A 26,654-nucleotide genomic window follows, 5' to 3' on the forward strand; every position below is an offset into this window, starting at 1 on the left:
ACCCACCCACCCCCAACACACACACACAACACCTTGTGCTCTTGATGTGGAGTTTCTACTGAATGTTAACAGAACATTCTTAGACATGATTAACTATTAAGAGCTATATCCTCACTTTTATAATTCTCAAGCTTGCTATAGGCAATGTACTATGTCATAGAATTATATGATCTTGTCACATTCTACATTATATCCTGGAATCTCTCAACTTAACTAAGTAATCTTTTAAAATTTGCAAACTTTAAGGCTTACTCTTTGTACTACAAATTTCTATGGGTTTTTCTAAGTGCATACTGTCATCTATCATTATGGTATCAGACAGGATAGTTTCACTGCACTAAAAATATCCCTTGTATTTCACCTATCACGGATCCATCTATCCACTGTCCCCTGGAACTCACTGATCTCTTTACTGTCTTTTAAGTTTTGCCTTTCCCAGAATGCCATAGGTGTGGAATGATCTGGTGTATAGTCTTTTCAGGCCAGTTTTGTTCAGTTAGCAAGCAGTATGTTTCTAAGTTCATTCGTGTCTTCCTACAGTTTCAGAGGGCATTACTTTCAATCACTGAAAAGCATTTCATTGTATGTATGCCCCACAGTTTGTTTATCCATTCACCTATTGAAGGATATTTTGTTGATTATGAATAAGACTTTCATAAACATTCATGTGCAGGTTTGTGTAGACATTATTTTTCAAATCAGTTGGATGAATACTTAGGAGCACAATTGCAGGATCATGTGGTAAAACTGTATTTAAATTCATAAGAAGCTGCCAACCTATTTTCCAGAGCAGAAGCATTGCATTTCCACCAACAATGAATGAGAATTCCTATTGTCCTGCATTCTTGCCAGGAATTGGTATTGTCAGTTTTTGAGATTTTGGTCATTTTAATCAGCATGTGGCACTCTCTCACTGTTGTTTTAATTTGCATTTTTCTTAATGATAAATGATGTTGAGCATCTTTTACATGCTTATTTGGAATACATATAGTGCATTATCTTTGGTGAGGTGTCCAGACATTTACCCATTTTTAAATTGGGTTATATTATTTTTATTATTGAGTTTTAGAGGTTTTTTTTTTTGTATATTTTGGATACAATTCCTATATCACCTATGTCATTCACAAGTATTTTCTCACAACTTTGGCTTGTTTTTCATTTACTTGACAGAGAACTTCAGAGAGCAGAAGTTCTCAAATTTAATAAGATCCAATTTGTAAATATTTTTCTTTCATGAATTGTACTTTATATTTAAAAACATCATCAAATTCAAGGTCATATAGATTTTTCTCCTATGTTTTCTCCTTGAAATGTTAGACTTAAGCATTTTATATTTAGGTCTATTATCCAATTTGAATTAATTTCTGTGTAGGTTTAATGTCTGTTTCTAGGTTCTTTTATTTATTTATTGTATATGAGTATCCAGTTGATCCAGCACTATTTGCTGAAAATATTGTCTTTTTTTATTGAACTACCTTTGTGCATTTATAAAACATCTCAGTTGAATATATTTGTGTAGGTCTCTTTCTGGAGATTAGCCATTGACACAGTGCGAGGACATAGTCCTTGCAAAAATTCTGTCATTAAAGACACCAGGCACTAGTTCAAAGGATCCCCAGGACCACCCTCACTTCAGGTTGGCTGCTGAATTTGTTGGTGAAAGTGTCCACCTGCCTAGCACCGTGTGGGTACTTTATAGATGTGGTTAACATCTACAATCAAATTACTTACAGGAAAGAAGATCACCCTCCATAACATGGAAAGCCTCAAGAAAAAACATTGAAGTTTCCCTGGGAAGAAACACATTCTGCCTTGAGACTGTAACATCAACTCCTGCCTGAGAGTTCAGTCTGTTGACCTATCTTACATGTTTTAGACTCAAGTCTGCCTGAGTTTGCAGCTTACTGATCTACCCTATAAATTTTGGACTTGCCTGTTAGTTGTGTGAGCCAATTCTTTATAAAAATATCATATATGTCAGATTATATATACATATAAATATATATCAGGTTATAAATAAAACCTGTTTATAATCTAAATAAATTACTGCTTTTCTTGATAACTTTACCTAATATAGCACAAATTCTGAGATCCTCACAACCACTTAAGTGTGATGATTCACTGAACAACCAGAATGCAGGAACACACCATACTTATGATTTCAGTTTTGTTTTAGTAAAAGTACATGAATTAAAGTCAGCTAAGGGAAGACAAGAGGGTCCTCTCTTGTGAAGTCATAGGCAACACTACCTTCCAGCCAGGATGTGTGACAACATATATAGAGTATTGCCAACCAGGGAAGCTCACCTCAGCCTTTGGCATGCAGTTTTTATTGGGATTTAATTATATAATGCATTCACCAGCCCTTCCCAGAAGTCAGGCTAATACCCTGAGCATCTAATTCCTCTGGATTCAGAATGAATATGCCGTGGTTCAAATCTCCATCATAAATCACAGTGCTAAACTCCCTCTTAGCTAAAGGTCCTAAGCGCCCACAAACACATTCTTATCCAGTATGATATTGCAGGTACCTAGAGATCACCTCCTAGTGATTGAGAGCAAAAGTCAAATCTTTCTTTGGGCAAGGTTGGTTCTTCAGTACTTATCACTTAACATAAAAAATAGGTGAATTTGAAATTTCATGAAATAAAATTTAAATATGTGTGATGACTACAATGTTTATAGGTCTTAAAAAATATGTACACATTGAGATTTTTAAAGAAATTATACTTTTTCCTATAAGAAAGTGGATCATAAGTTATAATGTGTTTAAGTATTTTGTAATACTAAGTTGCCAAACATTTTATTAAGAAAAGTGCTAAAATCGGTCAATTCTGGCATCTTAGTTGTCAAAGCCTATCTATATTATATTATCTAGGATAGGGTTTATCTCTCACATTGTAGGAAAGATAAGACAACACACATGGTCTTTCCTTCACAGATGTATTCTTCCAACAGGATAGCTGTTATTTTTATTTTTACTTATAATATGATATTATATTGGTCTTTCCCAGGGATTTCATTGCTACACTTTATAAGGGTCTCCTCACTGGTTTCCATTAGCTTACAGTGCTTTTAGAATATCACCTCTTGAAAACACATTTAACTAAAATCAAAATCATCACTTACATAGAGATTTATCACATTAGAGGCAGCCTAAATTCTGTTAGGAAGCAGACTAACTTTTTTTGTAGTATTTATTTTCTCTTTAAAAGTGAGAGGTCTAAGATATGTCAGGCCACCTGAAAATTTATGCAATGTTCATGGGCTGAGGTGTTCAGGTGGTTTCCAAGAAAAACATTTTGAACACAAGATATTTCACACTTCCTCTATTCTCTCAAGCTGCCCCTGCTGGGTCTGTAGGGTTATTATGTCTGATTCAGTAGTCTGTAATACTCTCATCTCACTTGGAAGTGTTGCATACAAATCATCCATTAAAAGGGTAGACTAGAAGATATCATTGAATGCTGTTTTAAGATTCTGTAGATGTCTTTTCAATTTTGTCTAGCTTCAGGGGAGGCATCCCTGCAAACTGCTTTCATTTAAAGCTTCTTTCATTTACACACTAATTCATAAATTTGTTTTCCCTTAAACATAACTTCATCCTTTCCCCTTTTGTATGCTGTTGTAGTGAAGCAGGGAGGGACCTGAGAGTTTAAAGTCTGGGGTAGCACATATAGTTTTTCAGTCAGTCATCTTGTCTTAAAAAAATTCTGCCACTAGATCATCTAGATGAAATCTAGTGTTAGTGCCACAACCTATTGTAGGTCACAGCCTTTGACCTGGGGGGTCATGGAAAGAGAAAGAATTGAAGTGACAGACTGACTTTTGGTTTCACTAACCATATCAAATATGAAATAGATTCTTATATTTATAAACATTTCTTCCTAACTTTTCTGATATTGAATATTTGTCTTTTATTTCTAGCCAGACTATGTTAAAATATGATTTTGTAAATGGCACCAGTGGCCGAGAGCAATGCCAGAAGTGGATGTGATTATACAACCTTAAAAATGCTTGAGTGTGCATTCATTTGTCATGCTGAATATTAATCAATCCATATTAGCTTAGAGGATATAGCATTATTAGAAGTCTTGCATTGTTAAAATTATAATTGTATTAAAATAATACAATTTTTCATATCTCTGGTTGTATTGTTTTGTTATGCATTCCACTGTCATATGTAAATTAAAAAAATAAAATAAATTAAAAAAATACAAAATAATTTATATGCCATTCATAGAAGAGAAAAAGTAATCATTAGAATTTTAGAATTATAGATATTTAGAGAATTAAATATTTACAATTGTGTTCTGAACTTGGAACTATTTCCAAAGTTATCCAAGACATTTGTAGTTTTTTACATTTACTTGAGATTTTACTTTTATTACTTTGAATATAGAATCGAGATCAAGGTACTTGTAAAAGTTCACCTGACCCTATACTTGTCTGTATATTGACCATGGCAGGATTTTTTTACTAAGTCATTCCCACCATAATATGTATATGGACTAAAACTCTGGGATTTCAAATCATTCAATCAGTTGTTATGTTCTGTAGGTAAGGAACTCACTGGCTTGCCTATTAATGAAGCTAGATCTTTTGTTGTTACAAAAGAGTATCAACTATACTGCTGGATTAATTGAATGCAAAGGGATATTACTTCATACTAACAGGCACTTGATTTAATCTCTGAACTAAAAGCTACTCAATATTCTGGACAACTCAACTGATACAATCAAGAATTATGATGAGTGACCATGGAAGAATGTGTAAACTCTCTATTGTACTGTGTCAGTACTTCCCTCAGACTTTAATTGGACTACTCAAGGGAAAAAAAGTATTCTGTGTTCAAAAAGGGGTATGGCAAAATGCTGTTAAATTAAATTAAAAATTTTGGTTTTGTGTTTTCTAAAACAGCAACAATTCTCCAAACAATATGTTAACAATCGACAGGCTGACTTACGTTGATATTGGAATTAGGGAGTGGGAAACAATGAACTATGCAGGATTTCTCAAAAAATATTTACTTATAGAGTGTTTTTTTTTTCCTAACAGGGCTCTATTACCATTTAATCAGAATATTGGTATTCAAAATACCAAAATGTATAAGACACTGATATAGATTTCAAAAATCTACATGGGATTAAATTATAATATCAAAAAATAGTTGTCCAGTCCATATACCTTTGGACTTCTATGGCCTTTATTGCTTTGACTGAAATGTTCTTTGGTGTGGTTTCATTGGCTTGCACTGCAGACCCTACGGGGAACAGTCTTATGAAATTCATTGCTTTGTCTAATGTAAAGATATTATTATGATAAGTAAATAAGAGCAAGAACATAAAACTTATGGCAGGTGGTTTTCCAAAAATAACCTCAATAATATTTCCCGTTCCACATATACTTATGCAATGTGACCTTGCCATTCCTCCATTACCAGGCCCATTTCTCCTGTCCCCTAAGCCTGGATGGGCTTTGAAAATGACTGCTTTGGCTGAAGTAAACTGGGTAGTGAGAAGATGTCCAGTCTATACTAATAACAATCCTTTGGAAATATTTGCTTTTGGAATGTTTCCTGAAGGCCTCCAGAATGCATGGTGTATGAAACTCAGGACATGGAAAGACTTGAGTGCTCTGTAGGCAGCTCCTGTTCAGGTTGTAGTGAACAATCATCTGAGCTTGCTGAAGCCCAAGTTAATATCTGACTGCAGTTCATGAGAAATCTGGGGTGATAACTCACCTAGTAAGGCCAACCAATGAATAGGTTTGTTCCATAGTAACAGATAACAGGTTAGAACTTAAATGGATAGAGCTCTCATATTTTACTGAAGTTTTTAACCTTCATTTTATGACTGTGTATTGTTTTTCCTTTGACTCAACTCTTTATGTGCTTCATCATCATATTATACATTTTACACTTTATTTTCCTTTGTAAAATGCCTTATATTCATTTTATAAGAAAGTAACATATACACTATTATTTAGGAATGAAATTCATATCATGTCCAAAACGAAAAAAACATCTTATTAATTCACTTGCTTTTTCTTAGTCTTAAAAGGAAAATGGAAGTTTATGAAGCAATAACATTATACTCCTTGTTTCAAGGAAATATAGTTTTGGTGGGCAAGAGAGAGCCTCTTATGTGATAAGTGTTGTTGTGGTAAATAAAAAAAAAAGTTTGTCTATGTAGAGTTATTCAGCTTATTCAATCTAGGTAAGCAAATCTACTTGGAAAAGAAAATCACACAATGCTAAACAGTTAAGCACAGAGAAGAATGAAGGACCATATTTTTAATCTCTGAGGCTTTTTTATAAGAAGGATGAGTTATGCAGATGAGGTTGGTAGGTTTAGCAAAACATCTGAATTCTCAAATTGGTAACTAATAAAATTCCTAGTTCATTTATCTAAAAAAATTTGCAATATCTGGCTTACTAAATATGGAAACTAGAAATTACCTTTACATAATAACAAAGAAATCTTATTGTTCAGGAAACAATTCTGAATATTTAAATAGCATAAATAATAGCTAAAACCAAATGCATTTTACATACAAGGAACAAGCATTTATTAAAGAATATTTCTTCCTTTCTGTTGAAGATTCCTGTATTATTTTTTTCCCAAGTATTACAATAGCTCATTTGCTTTTGCCTTTAAAGATAACAGATTGTGGTTGTGTTTTTTGTTTGTTTTTCTTAGTGCTGGGGATCGAACCCAGGGCTTTGTGTAGATTTATGTTTTAAAGGTGCATGGTTTCTATAGCTTTACATTAGGAAAAATCAAATGAAATTAGTGTAAAATATCCTGAACAAAGAATATGAAGCACCTACATAATGCCAGGGTGAATTTCTCCATCCTTTATGGCAATATATGGAAATTTGAGAATAGCAAGGTATCTTTGTTTATATGTAGTGTGTTTAAAGAAGATGAAATATTTTTCAAGTTCATTTAAATGCAAATAGTATCTCTATTTAAAGAAAAAACATGTTGATGCAAACTTGTCCAAAAAAATCACTTTAATTAATAAAAAATGAAGAACATTAGCCTCTGCAGGGGCAGAGTTTGTACATACATAATGCAATGTGGAGTCTGGGCGGCAACCTCACCTTAAAAAACATACCTCCTAGGGCTAGGGATGTAGCTTAGTTGGTAGAGTGCCTGCCTCACATGCACAAGACCCTGGGTTCAATCCTTAGCACCACAAAAAAAACCATATCTACTGCTGAACATTTAAAATTCTCTGTGACATACTACCAGTTCAGCAATGGATAGCAATGAAATTTGTAGTTACAGGTTTTGAGTAGGGCAGAAAGGGAGTTGGGGAAAGTAGATTGTGAAATTGTAGAAAATAGAGGAAGTAAACCCACAATTTGACTTCATCGTTGCTCCTTTTTCTTTTCCTTGCTTGTTTCAGAAATAACTTGCTGATAAGTCAATAATGTGGAAAATCTCACTCCTATGTCTATCTATATTATTGTGTTGAATCTTTATTGGTGAAATCCTCCATATACACACATACAGTGACTGGCATCTAGTAGGTACACAATCCATCACTGTTCATCTAAGAATGATTATAAGAATTATAAGAATTATAAGATTATAAGAATTATAAGAATTATAAGATTATAAGAATTATAAGAATTATAAGATTCTAAGAATTATAGCTAATTTTAGATGTAACTTGCCATGTGCTAAGCATCATATTGATGATCTCCCCTGTATTAAGAGCTTTGATTCTTACAACAATGTTATGAGGTAGGTACTGTCTCCATGGGCAAGCAACTGAAGCACTGGCTGAACCCTGCCTGGGACTACATAGCTTACTGTAGGTGAGAGGGAATTCTAATCTGGGCAGTCCTGCCACAGTCTGACTTGTAAACACAGGAATCACTGCCTCTCTGGATGTAAAGTTCTAAACTGTGAGAGGTGTTTATTTACACATTCCGTTAGGAGAATTTGGGAAATTGATCTGAGTGGGAAGATCAAATTGGGGAACATTTAGGTGGTTCTGCAGAGAAGTTGGAGGCCCTCAGGGAGCAAGAAGCATTGTTGTTTTGAATAATTACTTTCCTCACTCTGGTCACATAAGGTCTTGCAGAAAAAAAACCTCCTGCATTAGATTGAGTGAAAGATGTAGTTGTTATGATTGCCAAGTGGGCTGAAATGACAGAATAAATGACCTCATTGGCACAGCGCCACTCTCCAGGAACCAGGCTATACAGAAAAGCAGGGGAATTTTAGGGTAATTTGAACAATATTTGCAGTGGTGGCAACACATGGCTGTTCCTTCACAGTAGGCAGTGGTGGCAGGGAGTCTTCTATAGGGCTCTGTTCTTATCACCTAAAACTTCCAAAGCTTAACTGACTGCCAGGATAATTAACCCCCCTGCATACGGGAGGTTCTTTTAGATCCACTTCTGATACATTAAGGAAAAGAAAGAAAATAATCATTTCAGGTTGTGCAGCCTGGCCCTTAGATGCTGATATATGGCAAATTGCAGCCCAATAGGAAACGAAACCACCTTTCTTAAGGACAATTTTGAAAGAAACCTATTATTTTTTTTTCTATTATTTTTTGAGTACATGAAATTGTAATATACTTTGTAGATTTTATTATTTATAATGCCTCAAAGTAGGAGGTTGAAATTAGAAATATAGTACATTGGCACCAGAAGAGATCTGTTGCAGCTAAGCTCACCCTCTCATTTTATATTAATCATAACTATCATACAAACCTATGATATGTAACATCTGAATGAAATACCAAGTAAAATGTTCCACACATTCAGTTTGACACTGATCTCAGTGCTTGTTCAAACCAACAATCTATGGTAAATAATTCAAGTTCTTTTCATTTAAATGAAACTGCTCAAGGAGATTTGTGGATCTCAAATCTGTTCATTTTCACTGAATACCTACTAGAACAAGCAAGCTATCTTTACATGGGTGAGAGGGTTATTGTGCTAGTTGGCTCTCTGCTACTGTACCAAAATACTGGAGATGATCAATTCACAAATAGGAAAAAGATTATTCTGACTCAGTTTCAGAGGTTCCAGTCCATGATCAATTGGCCTTTGTTACTGTATTAGGTCTATGTTGAGATAGCACATCATGGTAGGGAGTGTATGGTAGAACAACCTTCTTACCTGTTGGCAGACAGGAAACAAACAAACAAAAAGGGGCGGGGGAAGATAAAGAGTTTAGATTCCCATAGTCCCCTTCAAGGGCCCATCCCTAATGAACTAGCTTCATCACATTAGGCCTCACTTATCAAAGGACCTGTCACTTCCCAACAGCACCAGGGGCTGGGGACAAAGACATTAAGACATGGGCCTTTGGGGAACATATCTAAAACACAGCAGTTATAGAGTTTCAGCTTATAGACATTCATTGATGGTTCACATTTGTCATAGAAAAAACAAACCCTTATTTGTTATTTTCTACAACAAAACCAACCTGTATGTCTGGGACAATGTTATTTCTAAAAGGCACTAAAGCTTTCTAGTATGTTATTGCATTAAGCCAGATTGTATACTAGCTATGAAATTCATGGTTCATACTCAATATGGAATAGAATTCAGCTGCTACAAAGAATAAATGAGCTAGCAAATCAGAAAAGCAAATGACAGAAATGTCCTCATGATGAGATTTCATGTGAATGATTTCAAGACAATGATATTAGCAGGAAAAAATATGGAAGAAAACACACTGCAGTATGTTTCAATGAATTGCCTGGTTGAGGGAGTGAGTGGGGGGCAGGTTTAGAAATAAATATATAGAAAAAGGGCAAATGGGAAATCACTTCCCTTAAAGCATATGATATGCACTTATTTCAAATTACATGCATATGTAGAAAAGACATGTCAAAATCCTGTGTTAAAGCACATTATGAACTGGGGTAGTGGCTCATACCTGCTCAGAAGGCTGAGGCAGGAGGATTGCAAATTCAAAGCCAGTCTCAGCAATTTAGAGAGCAAATTAGCAAGACTCTGTCTCAGAACAATAAAATAAAAAGGGCTGGGGGTATGGCTCAGTGGTAAAACACCCTGGATTCAATCCCCAACTTCCCCTTCCCCCACAAAAAAGAGAGTGCATTGGGCTTCCTACATCCACTAGAGAACACAATTGGCAACAGAAATATTGTTTTTATACTACATAAATATGTGTCTGTGGGGATGGAAAAATATTGGGCATGAAGCTAGACTTTTACTTTCTATCTACCTGGATGTTGGGTTTTAACACTATGAAGTTTCCTAGCTGTGTGACACTAAGCACTTTTCATATACCGACCAAGGAAGTTAGAATTGCCTATATTACTGTGACAATTAAATGAGATAGCACAACTCAACAACAGAAATCTATATCAGCTTTCAAGAAGAAATCTTTGCCTTTCAATGCTATACTAAGTTATTTCTCTCACATCTATATTTCAAAACTTAAGGTTTAAGCTGGAGCTCTGAATAGTGACTCCACAAAGAAGTCTAGTCTGTACCCTGTAAGTAGTACAGTTTTAAATATGGTGGAAATTCATGAGGACCAAATCAGAGAGACTTCATAGAGGGGGGAATTCTTGAAGGGTACGTATGGTTTATATGGGAGAAGACATCAGGCAGAAGAAGAACACCTGAACAATGGGATTCTTTCTGAATAAATTCTGAATTCAATTCATAATCTATGATTTCCTCAAATTTTCATGGTGGGAAAATTAGACAATAATATTGATACTTAAAGGGAGATACTTTGTAGGGCATTTAAGATGGCTATAGTAAGGTAGATGGCATATATAGAAAATTAAAACTAGCACATATTTTTTCATTTTGAATGGCTGGCATTGAATCAAAAAGGGCTAAAGAAATGTCATCAACAAATTAGCATATAAGGCTTCTTAGTTATGCCTAGTGTGTAGATTGGGAACTATTTGCTCATAGGCTTTATTATACTTTTAATAATTAGTATATTACATGTAAATAAGTCTTTCCTAACCACAGTGTAGTCATTTAACCAACAGGTATTTTTTCTTAAGGGATTATGGTTTCTGTAGTTAATGGTGAGTTTTCAGTCAGGGAAGTTATATTTCTTTGATGTCCATTTATCACAGATAAAGATACACAAGACAAGTAGATGTTTTCCAGAGTAATGATTGTCACAGGAGCAAATTCCAGAAAAAGATAAATTGGTGAGCTGTAAGTCGTGGGAAAAGTAAAATGTTTGGTGAGACTGAAGAAATTGGGAATAGGGTGAAAATGAAAACTGGGGAGGTGAGCAGTTATGAGAAGAGCTTGACTGCTGTGCTAAAGAATGTAGGCTTTTTTGTTTAATCAGTTATACATGACAGCAGAATGCTCTCTGACTCATTGTACACAAATGGAGCACAGTTTTTCACTTCTCTGGTTTACACGAAATAAAGTCATACCATTTGTGCAATATACCTGTTCCTAGGCTTTATTCAACCATGTATAAGTGAGGGTGATGCTGGAGTTAAGCTTTATCTTCACCTGAATACTCTAAAGATGCTATTACATGAATATTTCCATCGTACCAAGTCCCTGTTGCTGCTATAACAAGTTATCATGAGGTTAGTGGGTTAAAACAATACAAATTTTATTACCTTACCATTTTTGGAAATTAGAAGTCTAACACAGGTAACCCTGGACTAGAAGGAAGGTCTATAGGGCTGATTTCTTCTGGAAGCTCAGGGGAGAGTGGGTCCCCTGCCATTCGTTGTCAGCTTCCAAAGGCTACCTGAATTCTGTGGTCTGTGGACTTTGTCTGCTTCAAAGCCAGCATCGGCTGGTGAAGTCTGTCACACTGTATCACAGTGACTCTGTCCCTTTCCACTTCTTCTTTCACTTTTAGGACCTTTGTGATTACACTGGGCCCACCTGGATATCAAGGATCGTCTCCTCATCCCAAGGTCAGCTGATTAACAACCCTGATTCCATCTATAACCCCTTTCCCCCTCACCCTGTAATCTCACATGCTCACAGGTTTTGAAGATTAGGATGTGAATGTTTTTGGAAGGCCTGTGTTCTGCCTACCATGCATGGTTTTGTATACATTGATTGAATAGATTAGTTTTTCAATATTACATTCCTTTTAAAACTAGTCTGTAAGGACAATGATAATAATAGGTCACAGGCTTAGATAGTAAGAAATTATAATTAAAAGTTATTCATAGGATTCTCTAAAAGCATAAAAAAGACCTTGGCAGGTAGATCATCTTTCTTGAGAAATTTTAGAAAAGCAGGAACAGAATTGCTTCATTTAGGTAACATTTTATTTGTTAGAGCAAAATTTGACAAACTTCATTTTAATAGCTAAAGGAAATGATATAAAATCACAATATTCAGTATATTGATACACTTTTACAGGCTGGTAGGTACAGAACAATTACAACCTTTTGAAATAAACTCACTGCTTCTACATTTTAATAAGAAGATTTGAGAATAGATAGAAGCCATACATTGAAGCAGATTTGTTTTAATAGATAATAGAAAACTGTTAGAAAATAGATCCACTGTGAAAACTTCTACAGTTCTCAGTGATTTCTTTGTTATAAATAACATTTTTTAAATGTGTACTTTTCTGAACAGAAAAAAATAGCAATTCACTTTATGAATACTTTCATATTTACAATGCCATTTAAATTAAAAGGGACTATTGCAATGTGAATGATAGTATTTCTAAAATTAAAAATAATAAAGCATTCAAATGTACTAGTCTACCATGATAGGATAATTTCACTACACTAAAAAGTTATAGAACAAAATCCTTCAGCTTTATACATACCATTTTTACACTTCCAGGCATAACAACATTATGTTTTGACACTTTTATATTTTACTGATTATGCATCTGAAGTTACAATCTATGAAATAAGTATAGAAATACCATATACCTCAATCTAATGTTAACTTAAAAATAGATTTTTTTTTCACTTGTGGAGTTATTTCTTAGAATATTATAAAAGAAAATGGATATAGCAAATAGAGGTCTAAGTTGTTTTCGTAGAAATTTTAAGTTCAGAGCAATTCACAAAATGGTAAGAGATTTTTATTCAATTATTTATTTTATCTCAAAAGTCTCTCATCTAGTTTACAGAAAAGCATGTTTATTCAAAGTACATTTCACTGTTACAACAGCCATTTCCTTTTTGCTGATTGATATTCTGCCCCTTCATTCTCTTATGTTCCTTTTTCTGTAACGGAGCTTATTACCAAGGTGGTAGGGGACTAGTTTCAAAGGCAACATGAGTCACAAAAATATCAAGCTAGTGGTTTCCTTCAGGACATTCATATATTTCTTGTGTTAGAAAGAAAATCTTTCCTTGGGCACAGTGATATCACTCCTGAGAAACCAATTACTTTCCAAATATCTGCAATACTATTTTTGACATAACTAACTAAGGCATGTAGGAAAACATACTATAACTACATGGTATGTTATTTTATCTCCTATTATCTATATTTCTTAGACTGTAAACAGAAAAAAGTGATTTAAAAATGTGATCATCTAATGATTAATCACTGGCGAATAGGACTGAGTCATTTTTATGCATTGGTCATCCATAGCTTGGATTTTTGGTTTCCTTCAGCTATTATCATCCATAATTCTCCATGTTTACCTTAAACATCCAAAACAACAAGGGACATTTTTGAACAATCTATAATACTCTTCTTGAATCTTGAAAAAAAGAAAATGAAAAGAAGACATGTTAATCGTAATCATGACAATCATATCAAATTATATTCAAATCACAAACTGTATTTGGTTTTCTAAAGCATTATTATCTTCTGATTATCAGAGTTTAATAATTAATCTATATTCACATATCTAATAGCAATTTTTTAAAAAGCATACTTCCCTAGTGTTCTCTTTTAATTCTAAAATGCATTATATTTCATTAATAAAGTTATGTCATAAATCTATGAGAATATGAACTTTCTATCAATTGTTAGCTGATGCTATGTAAATGTATTATGGTGTTGGCAAAATAATAAATTGCTTACCTTTCTAGATAAAACACACAGGAATAAGAAAATGAACATGCCCTGGAAGGCATTGCTGACTGTGAAGAGGTAAGCTGTGACCACAGATGCATGCACTACATGGAGAACCCCAAAGATCCAGGTAGTGCCAAGAAGGAACAGCAGAGCAAGAGCGCCTCTTGCACAGGACCTGTAAATGTGTTTGGAAGGTTTCCATTAAGAAAGCCAAGTATATTCCCTGCATCTTTCAAATTCCTTAAAGTGTATGGGAAATGAATTGTTTGCAAAACCAAGAAATCTTTGACAAAGACCACTGATGACTTTGAAACTGACAAGTGTGTGCTGTACTTAGATGGGACAGTCTTAAGGGTCTGCTACTGCACTGAGGCAGGATGTGATTCTAAATTCAAAGTCCCACTATTAAAATATGGCATTTTTACAGGAATTACTTAATCTTAAAACATTTTTATATGCTATACTTCAGTGGGTATGCTTTGATTTCAAATGTAACATGTCAGTTAGTTCCCAAAGATAAAATATATCTATCAAGAAGTATTTTTCCCAAGAAACTTTGAAAATTATACTGAGTGTGGACTTGGGTCAGCACATAGCCATGGCATCAAAGGAGGCTTCTCTTTTTCATTTAGGTTTAGGAGGAAAAGTGTAGAATATGAAACTGCTTTTGCAATGTAGTTAACTCAAAATAAACTGATGTCAGAGTACTGATTTCTTAAAAATTATAGAAAAAATATACTCAGACTTACATATTTTCAACTGATTGCCCCTGACTTTGGGTAGTATAATATTCAATCCTGCTCATTGAAGGCAGTGTGTTGAACATGAAGTAACTAGTGATTATTCTCATTCATTTTCAATCCAATCATTCTTTACTGCAGAAGGTGTTTTAGCAATGTGCCCCAGAAAATGAGTCATTTTCAACTTTATTAAAACCAGCACACAACATGAAGCTATGAATGGTGAAGACTAAAAGAAAGTAATCGATCAAACATTTGCTAAATCCCCACTATAAATCTTGGGTGAGGATTGAAACTACAGGAGTGTTCCCAAGCAACACCAACAGTCAGCTGTTTCCCTTGTTCCCTATAGTACACTTCAGCTTTTCCTGAACAAACCATTTTTGAGGTCTCAATAAATCAGTTTTAAAGAGAGAGGGTTAAAGAAAAAAAATCATGGCAAAATGCAAAAGGAATTACGAAAAAGAAAAATTGACTAAGTACTGAGAAATGTTTTATAAAAGAAAATTTTAAGGCCTATTTTTTTGCCTTAAAACATAGTCATCATCTCTTCCCTTTCAAAAGGAAATATATTTGAAAAGACTCCTTCACTTACTGTTTAATCTGTGGTATTTACAGTCTAATTACATACATTAAATATTTTTACCAATAAGTATTTTAAATATGGTGAAGGAAGTGTGAACCAATCAATTAAAAAAAACAGTAATTCCAAAAATTATTGATACTTCAAGCTACTTAATCTTTTAATTACTAAAGTTCATGAGCATCAAGAAACACTAACCTTATGTTCTCATAGCAACTAACTTCTGGTTTTAACCCAGCAGTGTGACGAAAGACTTTGTATATGATAACTCCAAAAGCCAAGAGGTTAACCTGTAAAAATATATTAATTTCATAAATTAGATTATTTTCATAATAAACTGTTTACACACAAAGGAAATAAATAAGTAGTAAAGATTTCAATAAGAGAAACCAAAAAACATATTTTCATATATTACACTGTATAAACCCTCTGATAGGCAAGTGTGGCTTATCTTTACAATATCACTGAACATTGTTTGTTAGTGCATAAGGTAGTAGTGCAATTGCTAGTTTGGGCTAAGCTGCTGGTTCAAGAAACTTCATTAATTGATACAACAACATCTACATATTGATGAGTATCATCTCTTGCCAGTAATATGACTCATAAACAATATAAGACAAATTTTGATTGGAAAGCTTCATAAACACTGGAGGAAGTAAATTTTATTCACTGTTTCCTTAAGGAAAACTATTAGAAATAATTCAGCTCTTAAAAACTTTAGTCTGGAAAAGAAAAATTGAAAGCACATTAGAAAACTCAACAAGACATCTCTATTTCTATTGCTAATTTTTTTTTGAATGTATTTTCTTTTTCTGGTTCATCTGGATAATTCTTCTATATTTATATTGAGATTTCCTTTCCCCAGATTTAACCTTAAAGGTTTCAATGTATCAGTCCATGAAATAAATATTTGTTGGGAGGCAAATAAATTTTAATAAACACATTCTATTTATATTTTATAGTATGGGCTAAATAGAATGTGTAGTGTTTTTACCCTTCTCAATGTGACCACATTACGAAATTTCTTCTTCTTTTCCTTCTTTTTCCTATGGTTTTGGAAATTTCAAGTTATATTTGCAGTGTTAGAGGATTAAATGAGAGGTATGCTTTGAATGTATATCTATTCTAATATAAGAATGCTAGTCATTTAAAATATTAAGTACTATGGAAATATTATCAGATTAATCATTTATTGAATGTATTTTATTAATTCAAACAGATTTTTCAAAAGCCATTTTGAAATGACAGCAGCCAAGCACAATGTTATAATTTTCTGTTAATTCTACTAGTAATTTAGAAGCTTATTGCTATACAAAACTATTTTTTTTCTATATTTAAGGAGTTTATATAACTTCTCAAAATGAGATTAGGTGATTATTATTATAAAAAGCATATAAAATAATGGATCGGAGATTTTCATGTTGTCATTTCTCTATGGGGAGTCCTTGAGAGGAAATCTTAGAGAAATAAGGGGTCTAGTACTTTCTTTCTGTTTCTAACTGTCTATTACTTCTAATTATATGATTAATTAACTCTAATTACACTAATGCTTCCATACAAAGAAAAGACATTAGCAATAGCAAAGGAGAGATAAAGTATAATTTAAATTGATTTAGTTGAAACAGTTTTGCCCTATTTGTATGTTCAAATAATTAACTGAAGTGACAATTTAATAATATTTAATTTTATAAACTCTTTAATACCTACAAAAGAGAAATACTTACTATTTTCTAGGTTTCAATAGCTATAGCTATTTGGTATAAATTTAGAAACAACTGTACTTAATTTTACAAAAAAATGCATTTGTATTTTTAAATAATATAAATGTTTCAAGTTCGGTTAGTATAAAAGTGTATGCCGAATCACTATTGGTTTGAAAAATCTTTAAATAATTTTTATGAGGTTTTTATATTGAATTTGTTATCTCAACCAAGAAACAGCTGTAAGATAAAATAACTTTAAATGATTAAAAATGTTTTATAGATCTACAATTTTCCACTTAAATTAGTAATTTAAAATATTTTCTAAATTTCCTAGACTTTTTGTTGTTGTTGTTAAAACTGAATATGGAAAGCAGCTTACACATTTTGGACGTACTTTTCTATATCACATGCTAAAATATTGAAGAGAGGAAAGGGAACATTCCCTGAGGGAGGTCCAGATCTGGAAAGTGCATTAATTTTTCTGTAAAAAGGGAAAATATTTACATACTTATAAAATCCAGGTGCTACAAGGCAAGTAGGAGGCTAATTCTTATTCCATAAGCTCATGTTTTTCCAAAAGTTAGAAAAAAGAAATTAAAGCATTTTTATCAAAAGGTGTTACAGTTTTATATAATCAAAAAAATTACATATACATTGGTTATATTGCTTATATACATGGATAATAATATAAACATATGTATTATAAATTTTTATTTATTCTAAGAACTTTCTGAAGGATCTAATAAGTACTACAGTAGTGAGGGCTTGGTACATACATATTAATCAATAAAATTGACACGATCTTTTGTCTTCATAGATTCAAGTAAGGAAAAGACTCTATAAGTAATCAGAGATGTTTGTAAATTCCTAAACTATGATATTAATTCACAAATATGGACTGTTAGGAGAGACAAAAAAGAAGACTGAGGTTGATTAGCATGAAGTTTCAGGAAGTACACTCTCTTAGGACTTCCAGGACCTCATGAATTATAAGGCATTAGAAGATCAAAGAATGGAGGGTGAAAGATTTTCCATGAGGAACAGCACAGAAAAAAGCCAAGAGACTTGAGGGAGTTGAGAAAGTATCTTCCTTTTAAACAGCTGATAAAGATGGCTAGTTTGTTAGTGAACAAAAGTAAAGTAGCATGCATTGTGGTGGGTGAGGTTGGCAGGGACAAATATCACTCAGATTTTACCTTTTAAGTGCAAAGATTTTTTATTTATTCTTTCATTCAAGAGTTTTGAATGCACCGTGGGCCTTTTCCTTAAGAAACATGGACTATAATGGAGATGACCAGTCAATGGGCAAGTGCAATACAATTCAGTAAGGTCCGCACACAGTGGGCATTTGCCCAGCAACAGGAAAGAACAGAAGGGACAGCAATGGAAAATAGGCCTTCTAAGCCAATCTTGAACAACCAGAAGAGACAGGGGAAAACAGTATAGAGAAAATAAGCGATCACTTGGAACCTTGGTCATGGATCCAATTTATTTTTTATAGTAACATTAAAATTTTTTTCTAATTAGTTATACATGATAACAGAATGCATTTCATTTCATTGTACACAAATGGAGCACAACTTTTCATCAACTTTTCATTTCTCTGATTGTACATGATGTAGAACTGCACCATTTTTGCAATTGTACATGTATCTAGGGTAATGAGGTCCATCTCACTCCAACATCTCACCTACTTCCATATCCCCTCCCCTCCCCACTTCCCTTTGCCCAATTCAAAGTTCCTTCATTCTTCCCATGCCCCCTCTGCCCATTATGGATCAGCATCCACTAATCAGAGAGTATGCCTTTGGTTATGGGGACTAGCTTACTTTGCTTAGCATGATATTCTCCAACTCCATCCATTTACCTGCTAATGCCATAATTTTATTCTCTGTTAATGCTGAGTAATATTCCATTGAGTATACATACCACAGTTGTTTTTTTTTATCCATTAATCTATTGAAGGGCACTAGGTTGATTCCACAGTTTAGAAATTGTGAATTGAGCTGCTGTGAACATTGATATAGCTGTGTTATGATAGTATGCTGATTTTAAGTCCTTTGGGTATAGACTGAGGAGAGGGATAGCTAGGTCAAATGGTGGTTCCATTCCAAGTTTTCTAAGGAATCTCCACATTGCTTTCCAGATCTATTTTGTTCACTCACTTTTTATGTTATCAGACCCAATGGTCCAAAATACCATATGTACCTAGATCCAATCTGATTCCTCCACTTGGAATTTTAATAGTCATTGTGAATTAAAAATGTCAAAAAAAACCAAACTACTGTTCTTCCCCCCAACTCATTTTTGCTGCTTTATTTTGTTCACTAATGCAAGTTATCTATTTTTTCTGGTTCAGGGCATATCCATTAGCCAACTTTTCATCTTTACCTTCGAAAAGCTTTCAAAATATGAAGAATACTTACCCACTTTCACAACTACTACTCTGAAACTGGTCATCATGATGCCTCCCCTGGGCCACTGCAAAAGCCTCCCCACAGATCTCCTTGTTGCCATCCTTACCTTATTACAATCTATTTCATCACAGTACTCTGCCTTATCTTTTTACTTTAATTTTTTTTTTTTTTTTGGCACTGGGGATTGAACCCAATGGGCACATTATCATTGAGCTATTTTGCAGTTATAAAAAAAATTAAAAAATTTGAGACCAGGTCTTGCTAAGTTGCTGAGGGCCTTGCTAACTTCCTGAAGCTGGCCCAAACTTGTGACCCTCCTGCTTCAGCCTCCCAAGTTGCTGAAATTCTAGGCAGGTACCCTGATCTTTTTAAAATGTATGTCTGACCATATTTTAGATCCTCTAGTGGCTACCCATCTCATTTGGAGTTAAAGCCAAAGATCTCAAGACTGATCGAAAGGCCTGAAATGACATGGTCTCTGGAATTCCTCTTTCCTCAGGTCCTTCTGCCTCAGTCTGCTCACATTGATTCTTTGCTGTTCCTCCAGCACACCAAGCACGCCCCCAGGCAGCTGTATTTGCTTGTTTCCAAAGCATTGCCATGGTCATTCCCTCACTGCTTTGGTTTAAATGCCACTTTACTTACATAGAGCTTTCAGAGTATTTTTATTAAAAAGCTGACAATGCAAATTATGAAGTCAGACCTGAGTTAAATTCTATGGAAGTGGAGAGAATGATGGGTATTTACTATTTTTGGACAATGCAAACTCCATATGACAACACTTTCTTCCTTTGCTTTAGTTACTGGAAACTGACAAAGGTTGTCCCCTTGACCAGATGTTAGACAGGCTCCTCTCAGCCCCTTCTTAACTAAGCCTTGACGATGGGATTCACTGTCCATCCTTGTAGAGACCAGTTTTGTAAGTAATCCTGCTAAGTCAGTTTACAGATAATCTTCCTTCCTCTGATATCTGATCACTCTCAATATGTAATCAAACTACTCATCTCTCATCACTGATATCTGATCTCTCCAGGTTGCTGTTCAGCAAGAACCTTATTAAGTCAGTTTAGCAAAATCTCCCCCTACCCTTGATGTCTCTTAGTAATTATCCCATCACCCTCAACATGTTCCCAGGCTATAAATCCCCAGCTGTCTTTACTGCTTTGAGATTTAAGCTAATCCTTCTCCCTTTCTGCCAGTTTTGACATCTATCACAATAGCCCTAAATAAAGTTTTCCTTACCACTTAATAAAAGTCAAAGTGATCTTTTAAAAAATTATCAGAATAGTAATGATTTTTACTAGAATAATCATTTTTTCAAAAATTATTATTTAGAATTTTGTTCAGTTATCTCAAATTTGCTGAATATTATAGTACAATATTGGGTCATATGATCCAGCAAATCTGAGGTGATTGGTAAAATCTACATTTGCTCCTTTTACATTGCTTGCATTTTTTTCTTTATCCATAAATATATAAGCTACTTTAAATCCGTTTTCTAACAGAGCCAAAAACCATATATGAATAATCAGTATCACTTAAAGGCATCTAAAGGCACATGACATTATTATTTTTTGAATACAAGAAATCGAAGTAGATGAGTCAGTGGAAATGCATGAGCTAATTCTGAAGGATTAGACCTTCAGGTACAGACGATCCAAGGGCCCCAAACTCAGACTTCCAGATGAAGCATCCCAGTCAGTCATTTTCTTAGTCTGTTTCTCAATAATTAATGAAACCATCTATATGCCCTTGTCAGATCTTACCAAAAAGAATGAGAAAATTTCTTTTACAGCACTTTTAGATCCATGCTTTAATTTTTCATATACATCAAATGAAATCTGGTTCATTTAAGAATGTGTCATGATACGAACTTATATGTCTTTTTAAATAGTTTTATTGCCTTTAAACTAACTGGCTTAGGACAAACTGCATCTTCCATGAACAAAGGGTGGGTTTCAACTGGGCTACCAAGGGGTCATATAAAATAACTATCCATTCTCAATTTTTAGACCACTGTACAAATAGTGAGGGAGCTATCGATTGAAGCATCAAAATTTAAAAAGTATGCTCTATTAACTGTGCATAATTCAAACTGGAATAAAATAGATGAAGCTTTGTCTTCTGTTTGGAATCATCCCTTTAAATGCCTTAGTTTCGATGTCAATCACATAGAGTATCTGAAAAATTGGGGGTGTGGTAAGCAGAATAATGTACCCCCTCAAAAAATAGTCTACATTCTAATCTTAAAATCTGTCAATATTTTAAAAAGGGATTTTGCAAAATAGAATTAAAATTATGGGCTTTAAGAGAGATGATTGTGAATCATTTCCTTTGGATATAACCACATGAGCCCTTAAAGCAGAAAAGATTTAGCATAAGGGAGAGCAGGAAAGATGGGGCAGAAGTGGAGAAATGCAAGTAGAGAGAATTGCAGCATGGAAAGACCCCACTAGATGTTTGTTGGCTTTGAAGACAAACGGGCCAAGTTTTAGGAAATACGGGAGGCTTCTACAAACTAAGAACAACTCATGAAACATCCAGCAAGAAAATGGAGCCTCAGTCCTTCAATGACATGGAATTGAATTTGGCTGTCAACCTAAAAGAACATGGAAATAAATTTCCTGCAAAATCTCTAGAAAAACTGATCCGGTGAGTTTAGCCAGTGATTTAAGCCCTCCCTCTAAGCAGAGAAACCAACTGAGCCATGATGTTCGCAGACTTCTGAGCTACAGAACTGTGAGATCATAAGTTTGTGTTGTTTAAACTGGTAAATTATGCTATTCATTATGGTAGCAAGAGAAAATAAATACAGATAGTGAAACATGGAAATCTAAATATGTTCACATACATACACATTATACACATATATTATATGTACATTATGCATGTGGAACAAAATACGCAATAATTAGTATTTAATATTCTTAAATAAGAACTTTAAATCCATTTTAAAATAAAGACTCTTTTAACTTATCTACTATTGGTGTTTTACATTTGATGAGTAGACAATTTATATAAAGATTTCTTCATTATTCATGGATTCTTCCATGTTTCTTAAAAAAAAAAGATGACAATTAAAACTCATAAACGATTTCTTTTTCAGGAAGTCATATTTGCATCTTGTACTTTTAAGTACCTACCACACTTTCTTCTGTATAATACTTTTCTTCATAGGATGGCCAGATGTAGTAGATACAAATGTTGGATACCAGTTAATTCAAATTTTGGATATACATTGAATAATATTTTAATATAAGCATGTTCCCTATAATAATTGGACCTTACATAATTTATTGTATATCCTAAATTCAAGTTAATTGAGCATCCAATATTGGTGAATTTGTGAATCTCAAATTTACATCTTCTTCTTTTTATAACTGAAAATACTGACCTAGTGGAAAACCCCAATGCTGTCACGCTTTCCAATGGGCTGATATCTAGCCGTTTGAAAAGGCATCTCAAACGATGAGGGGGAGATTTTTCAGATGCTTCAACTGTTGTGAAATATATATGTATATGTTAAGATTAATAAAATATTCCACAGTCACTCAATGGATGAAAGGGCAAATGAAAAAATTGAGTCCAGTAAAGACTACGTCCAACTTTGCAGAACTCTTTCCCTTTGGTGTGCATGGTGGAGCTGGGCCAGGAAGCAAAGAATTGGGCTCACACTGACTAAACAGCTTTTGTTAATAGAGTAGTGGTTAGAAATAAAATTGACAGAGCTTTGGTGTAAAATGGCATTAGTATAAATTTCATAAAATTCACATAATTTGGTGCTGCAGAGTTTCTTGACCTATTGACAGAATCATGAAGAACCAGGAATAAGTTCTTCCCCCACATATACCTGTGCAACACTGCTAGGAAGTATCTCTCAACATCATGAAACTTAGAGCACTTACATGGCTCAGAATTAGCAGCCTTGGGATTATTAAGAACAAAATTATATTCCTCTGCTGAGTCTACCCCATCTTGGAAGGGAATAACTGCAGAAAAAATGGGGACATTGTCTACAATCATAAGAAAAAAATGTTGAGTAACTAGAAACATGTCAAAATATTTGACACAATTTGAAAACATAATAGATGTATTGAAATTGATTATAAATATCACAAGAGGAGAGGATCCTTAATAGAACACTCTGGGATATTACAGTTTTTGCCATACTGCAACGATCCCTTGAGATTTATACTTTAGAAAATATCAGTGTTCTCCCACCAAGCACTGTCTGCAGAAGAGTACGATTGGATAAATAGTTGTTCTAGGATAATGTACATTTTGCTTGTACTTAAAAACTACTGTAACATTGAGAAACAAAATATTTTTGAGCACTAATACTTCTTCATCTTTTATTACCATTACCATTATTGTTGTCAATGCTATTATTATATTTGTTTCACATTTATGGCAAAAGAGGCAAAAGAGTTTAAATACCTTGCCCAAGTTATAATTAGGCAGTAGCAGAGCCAAAATTCATAACTAACATTATAGAGTCTACATTCCTGAGCACTTTATAATAAACTATCAAACTACACTTTATAATAAGCTATCAAACTACAGAAACTTAAATAATTTAATTTTGTAGACATTTATTTATATGAGTGGCTAACAGTTACTTAATTTTAGAAGTGGTTAAAAAGAGAGGAGTAAACTACTAAAAAAAATGGTGATAGGGTTTTCCATTTGGCATTGGCTTGTGTTCACTGGACTTGGTACCAAGTTCACTGAACAAGATACCAAGGCTGAAGTGTTGCTAGTAGTGGATGACCTAATGGACAGTGCCAGCAGTCCTCTACTGGAGACTCCTGTCCTCACCGCTCCTGTGAATATGATACTTTATCCTGTGCTGGTGAATAGCAAGGCCATACTTGTGGTAGAGTCCAAGTATTGTTTTTAGATTCATGCCATTGATCTCCATGGTGGGATGCCAAGATAAACTAAATGAAGAACATTTCAGAATTCTGACCGATTTTCCTGGGGAAAACATAACATATGAATGACACTGGTACCCTCACTTTCTCTATGTCTTATGGAGTCATGTAAGATGAGCCATTGGTTGATGGTGGCAAGGTTCACCCCCTATGTTGCCTTCCAGTCCTCTTGCCGTACTACATATATGCCTGTTAAGGGGACTTTGAGATCACATTATGTAGTTTTAATAAAGTAACCCTAATGAAATGGACAAAGTCTTAAGATGTCTTCAGGTGCACTGTGGGTTATTTTTTAATACTGATAAAGAGCCTACAAGTGAGCTATTTGCTGACTAGGTCACAATTCCATGTCACAAGTCCATGCCAGTCAGCCAGGTTAAAGTCCATGGAGATCTAATCAGACTTCATAGCACATTATGTAAACATTCAAATTGTTAAGTTATCAAAGTATGGATTTACATCCAGTTTTCAATCATATTTTAAAGCATGCAAAACAGTTCAATACTTAACTTCTCTAAAGTCAGTGCTGTATGTTTAGAAGTATCTAACATTTCCTGGTTATAGTGTTTAAAACAATCACATACTTTTTAAGAGAAGCTCTGTTCCTCATGATGAAGTAAGTTAACTGAATCCATACGTGGAAAACAGTATGATGCCAAATGCAAGTGTTCTTTTATAAATTTAAATGTATGTCTCTTTCAGGAAATACTGTTTTAAAAAGCAAAGGAAAGCATCACTGAAGGGATGGGTATTAGAAGAGAGAACTCTGAGTAAATCTGCCACACAATAACATGAAAGTATGGATTTAATTCATCCTTGTGAGGTTGCAGCTCTGATAGTCATTAAAACCAAGTGAAAAAATAAAGTGAACTTACATCTACATCTTTGAACTGCTGTATTTAAAGTGCAATATATATTCTTTTTTAAAAATGAAATGCTAATGTTTTAGTGAGGATCATATTGAAATATGTTAAATATTGTTATTTCACCTTTCATTCTTGAAATTTATATTTTCAAGTATGTTTTATAATGTATATATTATATGTATACACTAGCAAATGTATACATTTTTTCAAGAAGCAAACATACACTTATTAAAGTATATACTTTTTACTGATGGGTTATTTAATCAAATAAGTATGGAGACCACTGTTTCATATAATATGATGATTTTAAGAAAGCAAAATTTGTACCTTCAACATTACTGGAATAATTGGTTTCTAGAGCCATATTCATCTCATGGATTCAAATTCCAACTGAAGTTACCTGGGCAATTTAGAATTCTTTTGTGTTTTGCTTTCCTGGTATGTAAAGCATGGGTAATATTAGTACTACTTATCTACTAAGTTTATTGTGTGCATTAGATTAAACAATTAAAATACTTCAAAAATTGCACAATATGGTTTTTTTGGGGGGAGGGAGTGGTGCTGGGGATTGAAACCAGGACCCCAGGACCTTGCAAGGCAAGGCAAGCACTCTACCAACTGAGTTATATCCCCAGCCCAATATGTGAGTTTTTAACAAGCATCAATTATCACAACCATCTAGAATTATGTTCTTCTAAATTGTATCGAATACTTAAAGTGTTGATATGTTTACATTTTTATTCAACAGTTGGTCAGCATTATTTTGTGATATAGTTTCATTGGACCTGTAAACCAGTCACATGTGCAGTGATCATTCTGACTTCCACATGTGGATAGTCGTGACAGATAATGAGCAATGTTCAACCTCTCTTTTCTGATCCTGTGCAGAGGAAGGATAAGCTTTACTTTTCATTCAAATACACTTATCAGTGTGGTTAGGGACAGCTACCTCCTTTGTGTATTGCAAGTAGTGAAGAAAGATTCAAATGGCTGATACTGTCAGCCATATGGTGTTCTGATACAAGGAATTTTTATTTTTAAAAAGAAAAACAAATCTAGTTTTGAAAATGGGTTTTGGAGAAAAGGTGTTTTATAAGTCCAAATTAATAAAACAAACTTGAAGTGGTTTATCAGCCACTTTCACTTTCAAAAGGTCTACATCTTGAAGATACATAAACTAATAAGCTCAGTCTAACCATAAGCCGTGTTAAGGGTTATGAACTTGATCCCAAGAATAAGGCTAAGCCAAGAAATATATAAACTGGAGCAGGGTGAAAAGATGATCACATGTGATTTTCTAAACATGACTTCAAGCTTACTAATATGTTACCTTAGAGGTGTTTATATATATATATATATATATATATATATATATATATATATATATAGAGAGAGAGAGAGAGAGA

The 26,654-nt window shown here is 33.8% G+C and overlaps 1 protein-coding gene and 1 long non-coding RNA gene across 3 annotated transcripts in view; one reads left to right on the plus strand and one right to left on the minus strand.

Annotated features, from left to right (window-relative positions):
* Window positions 1-11,916, plus strand: part of LOC125619999 — a 25,203-nt gene extending 13,287 nt beyond the window's left edge. Inside the window, exon 3 of the long non-coding RNA XR_007351584.1 lies at window positions 11,859-11,916. This is a non-coding gene — a long non-coding RNA (uncharacterized LOC125619999). The remainder of the gene's footprint in view (window positions 1-11,858) is intronic.
* A 345-nt stretch (window positions 11,917-12,261) lies between these two features.
* The window catches only part of Adgrl4 (adhesion G protein-coupled receptor L4), a 102,195-nt gene continuing 87,802 nt past the window's right edge, over window positions 12,262-26,654 (minus strand). For both annotated transcript variants that reach the window (XM_015490561.2, XM_015490560.2), the window contains 3 exons: window positions 15,527-15,618; window positions 14,012-14,180; window positions 12,262-13,685 (listed from right to left, as the gene is read on the minus strand). In XM_015490561.2, the coding sequence (XP_015346047.1) occupies window positions 13,623-13,685; window positions 14,012-14,180; window positions 15,527-15,618 (324 nt within the window). In that variant the 3' untranslated portion in view covers window positions 12,262-13,622. The remainder of the gene's footprint in view (window positions 13,686-14,011; window positions 14,181-15,526; window positions 15,619-26,654) is intronic.

Source organism: Marmota marmota, unplaced genomic scaffold (assembly GCF_001458135.2).
Source record: "Marmota marmota marmota unplaced genomic scaffold, marMar, whole genome shotgun sequence".
NCBI classification, from domain to species: Eukaryota; Metazoa; Chordata; class Mammalia; order Rodentia; family Sciuridae; genus Marmota; species Marmota marmota.